At 39.8% G+C, this 13,806-nt stretch overlaps 1 protein-coding gene and 1 long non-coding RNA gene across 2 annotated transcripts; one reads left to right on the forward strand and one right to left on the reverse strand.

The window, feature by feature from the left end:
* Positions 1-430: 430 nt before the first annotated feature.
* On the reverse strand, positions 431-1,071 carry LOC143576295 (uncharacterized). Its single transcript, XR_013142922.1, has 2 exons — positions 937-1,071; positions 431-611 (listed from the first exon to the last, which is right to left on the reverse strand). It is a non-coding gene; the product is annotated as an uncharacterized LOC143576295 (long non-coding RNA).
* Positions 1,072-3,987: 2,916 nt separating this feature from the next.
* On the forward strand, positions 3,988-8,853 carry LOC143576289 (uncharacterized; the record flags this gene model as incomplete). The annotated part of the gene is made up of 3 exons (XM_077060414.1): positions 3,988-5,795; positions 6,044-6,410; positions 8,603-8,853. Coding segments are annotated over exons 1-3 (774 nt in total), but the record flags the coding sequence as incomplete, so codon positions are not given.
* Positions 8,854-13,806: the final 4,953 nt, after the last annotated feature.

The raw sequence follows: 13,806 nt of genomic DNA on the forward strand, positions 1-13,806 counted from the left end.
TGAAACCTTTATTGGGCCAGGCCCGGTTAGGGATTACCTCCACAAACCCCCAGCCCAATGGGCCTAATTAGTATACAATAATAATAATGTAATAAACATAATATATTATGTAATAAATAAAAGGTCGTACCGGGTTTGACGTACCATACACCTACAAGTCCCCCCAGTCCAGTGCTTCTCCTGGGCGTGCAAGCGGCTTGGTGAAGTGCTGGACTTATAAGGAATGCTCAGGAACGAGGAGTAGTGCTTTTTTGACCCAATGCTTTCTATATGGACCTTTTTGCATGTGCGTCTACTTTGTTTCTGGTTGTAAGAGGTTTTAAATCATGATGGCGATTTTGGCGCGCGGCCTTTTTATCATAAGATGACCTGCATGTCATTAATTCGGCGCGTGGCCATATGGGTTTATAAGGATTCCCAACCTTTGAGATCGGCGCGTGGCCATATGGGTTTATAAGGATTCCCAACCTTTATATTCGGTGAGAGGCCGTTGGGTTTTTTATAAGGGTCCCCAACCTTTATGCGGGTTTTTATAAGGGTCCTCAACCTTTATGCGAGTTTTTTGTAAGGGTCTCCCACCTTTATGCGAGTTTTTTGTAAGGGTCTCCAACCTTTATGCGAGTTTTTTGTAAGGGTCTCCCACCTTTATGCGAGTTTTTTTATAAGGGTCTCCAACCTTTATGCGAGTTTTTTGTAAGGGTCTCCCACCTTTATGCGAGTTTTTTTATAAGGGTCTCCCACCTTTATGCGGGTTTTTTGTAAGGGTCTCCCACCTTTATGCGAGTTTTTTTATAAAGGTCTCCCACCTTTATGCGAGTTTTTTGTAAGGGTCTCCCACCTTTATGAGAGTTTTTTTATAAAGGTCTCTCACCTTTATGCGAGTTTTTTGTAAGGGTCTCCCACCTTTATGCGAGTTTTTTTATAAGGGTCTCCAACCTTTATTTGGCGCTTGGCCATATGGGTGTATTATTAGGTTCTCATCCTCAATTTGGCGCGTGGCCATATGGGTGTATTATTAGGTTCCCATCCTCAATTTTGCGCGTGGCCATATGGGTGTATTATTAGGTTCTCATCCTCAATTTGGCGCTTGGCCATATGGGTGTATTATAAGGTTTTCACCCTCAATTTGACGCTTAGCCATATGGGTTTATTATAAGGTTCCCACCCTCGGGGCGAACTATGAGGTGTGCCCAACCTAATATTTGGACATCTTCCATTGCGCTAATGTAGTGGTGATATACCATGATAGTCCCCCAGTTCATTGCTGCTGAATAATGTTAGTAGCATTGAACTTGTAATAAACTTGTTAATAAAGTTTTAATCACATGCGTAGACGAGTATAAACAACTTTTTATATCATGACATAATTGATATTTGTTAATTTAATATTCCACATGAGATTAAATAATTTCACATAGTCATTTTTTACTAATAATCGTTCCAAAGATTTGATAATACTTTTACGTTTATTAGTAAAGTCTATGACATCGTCCATTTCATTTCATAAACAAATATGAAATATTAGTTTATTAATAAAAATGAAAATTGTGTCAAGACATGACTTGAGTACCCGTGTTCTTTAACACGCAGATACCGCGAACATATATTTTCAACCCTTGTGATACTTGTAGTAACTCGAGGGGAATAAAATGTCAATAACTTTGCTATTTTGAGATCGTAATAAATATGATCTAAAAGTTGAGGGGGCTGTTTTGAAAATTTGAAAATTAATTCTTCCATTAAAAATCCTCCACCTTCTCATGTTCTCTGTGTATATATATCTCGCCATATTTTAGTTTGAAACTGAGGAAGGTTTTTTGAAACAGAGCAACAAACCTGGATGTCGTTTCAATGGAAGAATTATAGTTTCGTCGGAGAACGAGCACAATAGAGACCCATGGTGATCAACGTTTGGTCCACCGTCGCACATACGTGACCCGCATGATTCATATATGGTCCGCGGTTATGATTCATACATGACCCGCATGGAATTTCCCGGAAGCCAGGTTGAACCGCCAAAGTTTTTTAGATGATCTAAATATAGGCGGGTAACAGGAGAGCAAAAGTTTTAAGTGGACCCGCCTTTGATTTTTAAGCCGGAGGAAGCTAGAAAAGAGCCGCCATCTTTTGCTCGGAGTTTTTTCGGTGATCCGCGGAAGCTAGAAGAGATGACCGCGGAAGCCATAAATGACCCGCGATTGTCTTCCTCGGAGTTTTTAGATGATCCGCGGAAGCTAGAAGCTATGACCGCGGAAGCCGGAAATGACCCGCCATTGTTCAGATCAGAGCCTTCACGGGTCCGCGGAAGTTATGGCGCGGAAGCTGAAAACGACCCGCCATTGTCTTCCTCGGAGTTTATTAGGTGTTCCGCGGAAGATTGAAGCATCCTGCGGAAGATTTGCTTGCGGCTTGCTGAAGCTGTTCATGTATACCACGGATGAGTCACGCGGGTCGAGGTGCGGACGCCGGAGTGTTGAGATGCGGATGACTCGCGGGTCGCGATGCGGAAGTCGGAGTGTTGGCATGCGGATGACTCGCGGGTCGGGGTGCGGACGCCGGAGTGTTGGCATGCGGATGACTCGCGGGTCGCGGTGCGGACGCCGGAGTGTTGGCATGCGGATGACTCGCGGGTCGCGGTGCGGACGCCGGAGTGTTGGCATGCGGATTGCGGTGCGGACGCCGAAGTGTTGACATGCGGATTGCGGGCCGGATGACCGGATTATGTTCGAGGGAGCTTAGCATGTGTTATGCGGGAACGGAATAATTCCTCCAGAGCTTATATGTGTTTCATTGCATCGGAATTGCGGGAGCCGGACTTGATCCGCCGAGGAATATGTAAAAGATGCTAGTGGCAGCAGTTATAATATTATTTTCTTTCGATTGAGGAATATGTAAATACTAACTCACAAAACACAAATTCCATAAAAGTTTATAGCATGTCATTACTGTAATGCTTTCAGGAAAATGATGTAAAGATTGTATACAACTTGCATTGTTTTGTGAGATTTACTATTTGTGGTACTGTGTACCTTTTTCAAAATGAATTCTCGTCCACATATTTTTTATCTCCACAATTAGAGTAGATCTGGGTGTTACAAGAAAAACTATTTTCAGATCTAGAAATTTCAATCATCAAATAGTCTGACGTCTTGAACATATCATCAGATCTAAGGGTTTTTTCCAAAGTTTGGTGGTATTTCTTCTTGTATATTTCCAGATCTAGAAATATTTTCAGATCTACGGATTTTTTATTTCCATAGAACAGATCTGAAAGGAGAAATCGTAGATCTAGAGTATTTGATGAACAGATCTGAGGACCGAGACGAAAAACAAAGAGTGATTCGTTGTCGTGTCCCACGGATGGCGCCAATGAAGAAACATGAAATGGATCCGGGTCGGATCCATGTCCAAGTTCCCCGTCTTCAATATGAACGAACCACCGCCTTGATCTTCTTCTCCGGTTACTCAGATCTGCCATAGAAAAGTGGGGGTGTGGAGGTGACTGCTAAGAGAATGACTCTTGTTTACAGACACAAAAATATGTGGGAGCCAAGGGTCCAAGAGAAGATCCTTTCAATGAATGATAAAGGCTCCTTATATGGGACTCCATGTCTACCATCATGAACCCTAACCTTTATTGGGCCAGGCCCGGTTAGGGGTTACCTCCACAAACCCCCAGCCCAATGGGCCTAATTAGTAGACAATAATAATAATGTAATAAACATAATATATTATGTAATAAATAAAAGGTCGTACCGGGTTTGACGTACCCTACACCTACATATATACACACATAATATATTGTAATTTTCAGTTTTTTACACGCTTTGGCCGGAAATTGGTTGAAATCTTGCTGGAAACCACTGATTTTGGCCGGAATCTAGCAGTAAACCGCCGATTTTGGCCGGAACCTTGTCAGAAAATGGCAACTAAGTTCGATTCCAAAATTGATTAGTGGTGTGGGGACTAGTGACTAATCGGCGCCTAGTTGGGATTTTTACAACACTCATAACATTACTATTCATGACCTGTTGGACACGACTAAGTAGCTCTAAAATCTCAGGCGCTAGGAAACATTAAACTTATGGAAGGAGCCAATAATCACTCACAAATTTTATCAGGTTCAGTTAGTCATAATGATGCAAATTGGACATGTTTGATTTATTATAAGTGACATTAAAGTTATGGTGTTGTTTTGGTATTTCGTATTAACATGATATACTGTGAAAGCAGACATCAAACTGACCAGTCACCATTGAGTGATCGGTTGCTAGAGAGTAGGAATTAATGAATTAATACACTGAGTCACTGAGTATTATTGTTCACATGTCAATGATATGTAGAACAATGTTTATGATGCTTAATCTGTAAACCATTTGCAGGGTTGGAAAAAGAAGATATTATCTCTAAACTCTTACTTTGGCCACCAAGAAATTCAACTCGATACTCAACTGGTGGCCGGTATCTGTATCATCCACCAGTTATTGCTAAGGGAAATATTAGTAAACAGTTATCCACTGAAAATTGCATTGCAACCCATGCTCTTAACAAAGCTATCAATATAAGCAATGAGCATGTGGTGGCACCTGTATGTCATGATGACATTGCAGGTAGCTTAGATCATGTTTCTGAGGTAGATGACAGTGCTAAATCCCCTCAGAATGACACGGATGCTATAATAACAAGCACTTATGCTGAACCAGATATGTCACTTGCTATAATTCAAAGGTCCAAATCATGGCAAAAAGCTCGGGAGCTAAGGAGTAGTGGTAAAGCTACTGCCATAAGTTGTTCAAGCAATGAAAATAGAAGCCATTTGTCTTGTAGCGGTGACTTAAATTCCAGAAAAGATGTCAGTCAATTTAGTCAAGAATTAGATGGTGGTATTATGGTAAAGCCAACAGGTGATTCATTGCAACAATCTTGTGACGTTAATGGTGTTATTGAAGGGGTCAATCTCGGTGATGTATGTTTGGGAAGTGATGCAAGCAAAAAGTCAATAAGCAGGGCAACACAACGTATACAAAGTCAAAACAATCTTTGTGGTAGAATTACAAGGTCTAGAATAAACAAGTCTTCAAAATATGAAAGTGCACCTTTACACTCTGTTGGTGATTTAAAGCATGAAGTTAGTATCTCCAACAAGTTATCAGACACAGCCGAATCTTCACATGTGGTTAGTGATATAAATGTGGAAACACTAGCTATTTGTAGCAATGAAAGTGTTTTAAAGCCAGTCAGTTCTTCATATAGTGATATGACAGAATCTACACTTGGTGTTGACCACCAAGAAAATGCTGAAATTGTTGTGGGAAATGAGACAGTTGCAATGCAGCCTGTAAATTCTGGTATTAAGTTGGATCCAGTCACCTTAAGGCAAGCTTCTGACTATGGTATGAATGTTGAACCAAAGCAACTGAACTTTGATGTAATCAATAAAAGTGATTTAAATGAATCATTTAGTTCACATTCCAAGAAGACAAAACTGGATGGATTGTTGGGAAAAGAATGTTCTCTTTCAAAGGGGTCTGCATCATCAATAGATAATAAACCTGGTCAGCAATCACCAAAGGCAAAGCAGCCCAGAAACTGCAAGGGTACATAGTAATACCAACATTGATGAGTTTACAAAAGATGAGATGAATTCTATTGGGTTGAACATGAATGATATTGATGTAGCCTGTGAGGTAAGTTTATCTCCCAAAGAAGTTGATAAATTTGATAAAGAAATGCATTCAGAAAAGTCTCATTTGAATGAAGATCGGGCATCCTCGTTAAATATGCAAACCAAAGAGGTAACTTTACTTAATGTGATGTGGTGGTTTTCTTTATAAATCAACAAATCAGTTCAATATAGCAACTCATTCATTTTTACTACATGCTTCAACTGTATTAAGCATTTGATCTAAAGATTATACGAATTGAGTTAATGTTGTTGATGTCAGATTTATGTTTAGTTATTAAAATTATGATACAGATTCAAAAGTGGCAACACTACTTGTATCATCACATTGTTTATGTGAGATTTCTGTGTTTATGATAGGATGATCTTGTGCATAACGACAAGGAAAGTGTTGCTGATGTTTATATACCTGAGCTAGATGGCATTGCTAAATCTCCTCAGAATGAGACGAATGCTAGAATAACAAGCATTTATGCTTCACTAGATATGTCACTTGCTAGAATTCAGAGGTCCAAATCTAGGCAAAAAGCTCGGGAACTTAGGACTGGTGGGAAATCTACTGCCAAAAGTTATGTATGCAATGAAACTAAAACCAGTCATAGTTTACCTGAAAAATCCAATGGCTCTTATGAAATACCAAGTTTGCAGAATGAGCATAAAGAACTAGATGTTGGTATCATGGCGGAGCCAACAGGTGACGCATTGCAACAATCTTGTGAAATACCAAGTTCGCAAAATTGATGGCACAAATTTTTTTGCAAAGATCCATGATTAATTATGAGGATTGAGGAGACACATTCTCCAATGGTGGAAGCAATGACTTTCCGATAACTAAAAAGTCTGGTAATATAAAGAGAGAATTGATATGCGTCCAAAAAATATTGTGATTCAGTTGATACTGAAAGTTTACAAGAAAGTTTTTGAATAATTTGAATTAACAAATCATGTAAAGTAAGTTCTCGAGAACACAATGATTTTTGTGTATAGAGTCATATTTGAATATGTTGCGGTTATTGAATATGTTAAGCATAAATGGGACTCCTGAAGAGTTTTCTAAGGTAGTTGAATATTTGAAAGGTTAATTGATGCGTCTTAGCTATGGAATTCTTGTGCATCAATAAGCATACACATATAATAAAATGTACATGATGAGTACAATATCTCAATAAACAAAGAAATTGTACAATATGGATTTTTTAAATGTGATACAAAATGATGTGTTAATGAGCAAGTTTATGCAACAAACATCCTAGAAAAGTGAATGCGTATTGATGGTCGGTTAATTTGTATATGTTTTAGTTCGTTTATTATTTAGTTTTAACTGCATATTTTAGAACTATCGATACTTCATACGTGTTTAATTGGATTTCAGGTCATAGGCGTTAAAGTACTCAGTATGGACCTGTTGTGACACGGAATGAAGACCCGAGATGTCCAGCACGCAAAACGAGGAAAAGAATGAAGATTGCTGTGACAGGGTCCCATCGCGTACCGCGATGGGCCATAGAAGACCTCGTCGCGTACCGCGACGGAAGTGCAGACGGGAAATTATGTTTTGATATCATCTTTTTCATCATTGGGAACCCTAACTTCGTTTTTGACGACCAAGAGGCAATTCCATCAGTTCCTATAAGCGATTTCCACTATCCTAGCTTGTGTCAAGATCCTACATATGATTCCTGTCATCCGTATCGAAGATTCAATGATGTCTAGGCTCGGCTAATCTCCTAGAATCGCACCTGTGATGTATAGTTTTTAACCATTTACAGTTTTTCTCATGTTATTAAGAATACTTGTCTATTGTTATTGAAGATTGATATATGATTATTGATGTTTAGTATTTCTGTGTGTTCGGTCGGATTAGGTTTACGTTGGTCTGAACGATCTGTTACCAGTTGCTAGATAATTAGTCATATAACTGTTTGGTTAGATTGAATACGATAAAACGTACAATTACCCTTAACTGAGTCACACTGGCAAGGACCGTTTGATAACCAGTGCCGTGTGTAAAGTAATTGTTGACGTCTAAGGTTTTGTCTAGTTGATCAATTTTCAGTTAATCGTTAATAATAAATCTGTTAGGTTGCATGAGATACTGTTTGGTTGCTTACTTGAATTCTCAGGTGTGATTTGCTTTGCTAATTGTTTACAACTCGCTTTTTCTTTCGTTGCTTAGTTCTATAAATTCACTTTAATTGCTTGTGTGATCAGCACTAAATCGGTTACTTCATAATTATAAATATGTTACACGAATTGCATTGACCACATACTCCTTGTGATACGATACCCTACTTGCTCTATCTATTTAGAATAATTAGGTTTTTGATTGACTCAAACGACGGTCATCAAAATGGCGCCGTAGCCGGGGAGTTAGTGCGCTTTTTGTTTTTCGTGTTATTTGATTCTCGTGTTTTATATAATTTTCAGTTTTTAGTTTAAATTTTATTTTACTTTATTTTATTTGTATTTTTTCATTTTACGCGGGTTGTGTTAGTTGTGCAGATTACAGATTTATGCGCACCCGCCATTCGGGTCAACAGTCTCCGTTAGTTTACGAGCCCGAAATCGAGAGAGTAGCTCCGCAAAACCGAGTACAAAACAGAAACTCACAAATGGAAGACCAGAACCAGAATTAGAACCAGAACCAGAACCAGAACAATAACCAAAATCAAGATCCATTTCCACAAACCAACATGTTTCACCCAGAAAACATACCCGATCCACCAAACTTCAATAACCAGAATAACCAAAACAACTCAGCTCATGCCTCAAGAACCCAAAATCAAAACCGAAACCAAAACCTTAACCGAAACCTAAACCTCAACTTTGACCAAGCCGTACCATCTGCTCCAAATAATAACCCAAACCGTCGAGTTAGGATAAATATTGATGACGTCCGATCAATTGATCCGACTGAAGATGAGGATGAGGGTGAAGACAATAATGGAAACGAGGGTTTTCGGGCAGCTGATGATGAGGTTGATCGATGGGTTAGGAGGAACCGGGCGGTTGAGCCCGAGAATGAGGTTGATGAACCAGAGGCTGAGGGTGATAATCAGTACGAAGAAGAAGTGGAAGAGCCGGTAATTCGAAGATGGGCTGACCCGTTAACAGACACCGAAGGGATCGAGACAGGGTTAATCGGGCGGAACGGCCCAAAAGTGTTCGTGGTATTCCGGTTAACCGGGGTGATATGGGAAACCCCGGGGGGCAAAGGAGAAATTACATAGCCCGGCTCATGGTATTAACAGTCGGTATAGACCGGCTATCTCAGACGGAGCATCGCCGTTGGTTCCATAGGAACGAGTGCAGGGATAGTAAACTTTTAAGTCCCGGCCATCCTACATCAACATCGTTCCTCATTTCAACGGGATGGCTTCGGAAGACCCGTATTCGCACTTGATCGATTTTTCGGCTGTTTGCGGGTCTATTGGTGATGGTACGTTCGATCAGGATTAAGTCCGGTTGCGGTTATTCCAGTTCTCATTAAAAGACAAAGCGAAACTGTGGTTTAACTCGTTACCAACACACAATACCAGAAACTGGGCCGAGATGCAACAAGTCTTCCTAAACGAGTTTTATTCACAGTCGAAGACTACCGAGGCCCGTTCAGACATTCGTCACTTTTCACAGTTACCGGGTGAGTTATTCCATGAAGCTTTTACCAGGTATAAGGATATGATCAGAAAATTCCCACATCACAATATCGAACTGTGGGAACTGGTAAAGTGCTTTGTTGATGGTTTGACGTACGAGGACCGAAAGCATCTTAAGGCCTCGTGTAATAGTCAGCTGTTGAATCAGCCGGAGAAAGATGACTGGGAATATTTAGAGTTCATGTGTGAAAATTCCAAGGCAGAAGCAACGGCTAAAGAATAAGGCGGGGTAATTCATCCAGATCGGTTAAGTCAGTCACGAGTGAGTCTGAAAGAATCGTTGAATTAGAACGTGAACTGGCTGGGTACAGAAAGGGTAAGAAGAAAGAAGTCGGGAAAGTTGGAGTGAAATTCCCGGTTTGTGAAGACTGTGGTGAACTCGGACATAAGGCAGAAAATTGCCCCGAGTGTTATGATGATGAGGAGGAGGATGACACCGAAGAAGTTAATTATGCTTACGGGGATTCCAAAGGCCAATGGCTCAATTCTAACACATATCACCCGGGCCTGAGGAACCACCCGAATTTTCGTTACGGGAACGCGTCTTCTCAGTTGAACCCGAACTTTCAGGGATCGAGTAAGAACAGATCGCTTGGTAATTACTGCCAGAGCGGTTATCAGCAGGGCTCGAGTAATCAGAATCGGGGGTATAACAGAGACGGTAACCGGGGGAAAAATATTTCAGGTAATCAGGATCAGCAGAAACGGTCCTCGGGTAATTCGGACGAGTCAGTATACTCGAAGTTGGATGCATTATTGAAAGCCATGACTGATCAAAAGGCCGAGACGAAGCAACAGTTCGAGTTACGGGGTAAATCATCGGAGGCAATGATGAAGCAAATTGGTCAGCTCGCTTCAGACATGGCGAATTACAAAAGAATACGGGCCAACTTTTGAGTGACACCACAGTCAACCCGAATCATCACAGTTCCAGTTCGAAAAAGCACGTCAACCAGGTAAGTATTTTACGTAATGGTAAGAAATATGATAACAAGGTGTCACACCCTCAAAATCCACTAACGGAGTTTTACCGTCAGAGGGTGTGAACTGGCAGGATCGGAATCATTAGTTATAATCAAACCAAAGAAAAACGTTTAAATGAAAGTAACTGCGGAAGCGTAAAACCTTAATTCAAAAGTTGCGTCACGCAGGACGACTTAAAACCAAATGTAACTGTCAAAATTAAGTTTGCAGAATAAAGATGTTTTCAATTAATGCATGCTCCTAAACCGCGCGCCCGCCTCGGCTACCTGAGAATAACATACTAAAAGTGTCAACACAAGGTTGGTGAGTTCACAAGTTAAATAAGATAAATCGTTTAGCGTTTGCGTAACCTCGTTACGGCGTTTCAGTGTTTTGCGTAACCACGTTACGACGTTTAAGTGTTGCGTAACCCGTTACGACGTTTAAGTGTTGTGTAACCACGTTACAACGTTTGAGTGTGTACCACGTTACAGCGTTTAAGTGTGTAACCACGTTACAGCGTTTAAGTGTTTTGCATTACCAGATAGTGTTATGTCAAATTATATATCGATAGGTAGCTAATCTATACAACAAGTATCGCTAAGTGGTTCGCGACCGAAGCTGACTGTTTATCAAGTGCCCGTCACCAGGTCCTCCAGACCATGGTAAGTGTTAGCCAAAATTTACACCCACTCAACCTCCAGTTGAGCTTAGCGTCGGGTGGGGTTTGTCAAACCCAGTAGTACTACCCAAAAGTGACTCGCTATTCCAAATATTAACCGGTCCGATGTGTGGGACTTCAAATGTTACGTATGCCGCTTAGCCTTTACAAGTGATATATAATTTATAACAAAATCTTTCATATGCGTTTATCTCAGAAAATATGTTTATCGGAGTATGTTATCTCCCCCAAGTGAAAAACGTTGGAAAACAGTTTAAGAGTGGGGTAAGTGAACTCACTGTTTGCGAAGAATATCCGATCTAGATCACCGAGTGATGCGCGTCGTAGAAAACTCTCTAGCGTTCTAAAATAACAAAGAGATTTTTCTAAGTATCGGAATGTTTAACGAGTCTCTAGACTCGGCACATAATACCTATGCACGTAACATGTTTCGTGTTTCGTTTGTGAATCGTGTGTGACTTAAACAAGTAAAATTGTGATACGATACATGAGTGAGCAATTACTTTCGTGTCACGTATTAATAACATACTTATTAGCAATTATTCCCGTAGGGGCATTTTGGTCAAAATACAACAATTATATAAAAACTATCATATTTCATGCATTCCTATACAACTCAGCAGCTAGTTTCGTTATGACAGAATTTCTACTTGAAAGATTGCACTAGTTTACCGATTATAACGTCTCAATTAATTCACCAAAAATTACCACAGGAGCATACATATCTTAGGTTTCCAGAACATCTTTTATCTTATTTTTATTCCATATAGATTGTTCATAATGATCAAAACATTACAGCTAACTTATATCAGTCAGATTCATGCACATCAGAATGTTATTTGCAATTCCCGTTAAACGAAAAATCCAATAAATGCAAGACCACTTGGGTTTGGTTCCTAACTCAGTGAGTCAACCTCCAGAAGTGGAACCAACCCAATTGGTCTCGTAGTTCATGAGATATAACATTTACAACATAACCTAACAGCAGGTCTAACAGCTCAGCTTTGCATCACGTTTTTGTAAAATCATAAAAGTATACTTCCACTTATCCAAAAATTACGAATTTATACTTCATAGAAACTAGACTCAACCTAGTTTACTGCAGTACCCACAATCTCAATCAATTTTCACGTTTACACTTCGTTACAGTCAGTTAAACATCGTATATACGTTCTGTCCAGAATCTGTTCACATCAAAACTCATCATAATAACAATCTATGAACTATCATGCATCCATATAACCCTCTAGACACTATAACTACTATCCATGCATATCAATTACACCATACATACAAGATTAGGGTTTGTGTTTTAACTCAAATCAAAGACAACAATCAATCAAGCAACAACATCAATCTAGTTATCAATCCATTATCCAACTAACAACAATCATATTAATCACATACATACACATGATCGGCCGATTAGGGTTTACACACAACCCATTAAACATCAAAATTAAACAACAAAGAGGTAAGAGGTGATCAAGTATACCTTCCTAGCACCTAGTTCTTGGATTAATCTCTTGATTTGATGTGTATATGGGTGTGTTTGTGGACGGCAGCCGTGGAGAACAAGGAGAGAGAGCTCCGATCGGGGTTGTAGGTTTAGAATAATAATAGGTTAGGGTTTAGTTAAGGATATATTTATAATAATACAAGTTACACTCTAGCCCCTAATCTTTCAAGTGTTACATCTCTAGCCTAAACTAGTTGGTTCTTGTTTCTTGTTTAACATTCCACATAACAATCAAGTAACACACATATACCTAACACATAATAATCACATAATTAGTGTTTTGACGTTTGTCGTTTATTTATCAATCGTTCGCGTCAACTCGTTTGCGTTTCGGTGCAAATCCCGAAAGACTACACATGTAGTAAGTGTTAAGCGTCATTTAAACCCTAGTTTAAATGTAATGAAGTGTGCGTTATAGATTCAACGATCTTAAAGTTTGAATTGACGGAGTTGAGTTAACGGGGTTAACCTGAAATTGACGATTGTCACATCATTCCCATGTTAAAGAATTTTCGTCCCGAAAATTTGAGTCAAGTTGTGATGAGAGCCTGAAAAAGTAAGAAAAAATTTTCAGTTTGTCATACAAGGTTTGGGGTCCACCACCTTTGGTTTATTGGGTGGTGGAAGAGATTGGTGAAAATCTCGTCAGTGATGACGAGCCGGAACCGATTGAATTAAATAAACCTAACAAAAGTGAAACTAAAAATAATAAATCGGTTCCGAAGGATGACACCAACAACTCCAAGGATAAGGAAAAGGTGAAAACTGTTCCATATCCCGATGCTTTGTTGGCACCATCAAAGGCGAAGATGGCATCAAAACGAGGCCCGCAACAAGAAGAAATGTAGGAAACGTTTAAACAAGTCAAAATTAACATTACCCTTTTAGATGCCATAAAACAAATTCCCGCCTATGCTAAGTATTTAAAAGAATTTTGCACACAGAAAAGGAGTCATAAGATTCCTAAACAGATTGATTTTACCGACAATGTGAGTGCAATTCTTTCGGGTGCTCTTCCACCCAAGCTACAAGATCCGGGAACGCCCATTATACCCATTCAAGTGGGTGATTTTAAAATGACTCGGGCGCTTCTAGATCTTAGAGCTAGCATCAGTATTCTCCCAGGCAGTTTATACGACCAGTACGATTTTGGCCCGCTTCGTGCGGCTGCCACCACGGTTGTTCTGGCTGACCAGACACCGAAACTGCCCCGAGGAATATTGACTGACGTTATTGTCAAGGTGGAAGACTTTTACTTTCCAGTTGACTTTTTAGTCCTCAATTATGTTTCGAGTGAGAGGAC

Source organism: Bidens hawaiensis, unplaced genomic scaffold (assembly GCF_021521415.1).
Source record: "Bidens hawaiensis isolate Kalapana, Puna unplaced genomic scaffold, B.hawaiensis_p1.1 tig00028049_1, whole genome shotgun sequence".
Lineage (NCBI taxonomy): Eukaryota > Viridiplantae > Streptophyta > Magnoliopsida > Asterales > Asteraceae > Bidens > Bidens hawaiensis.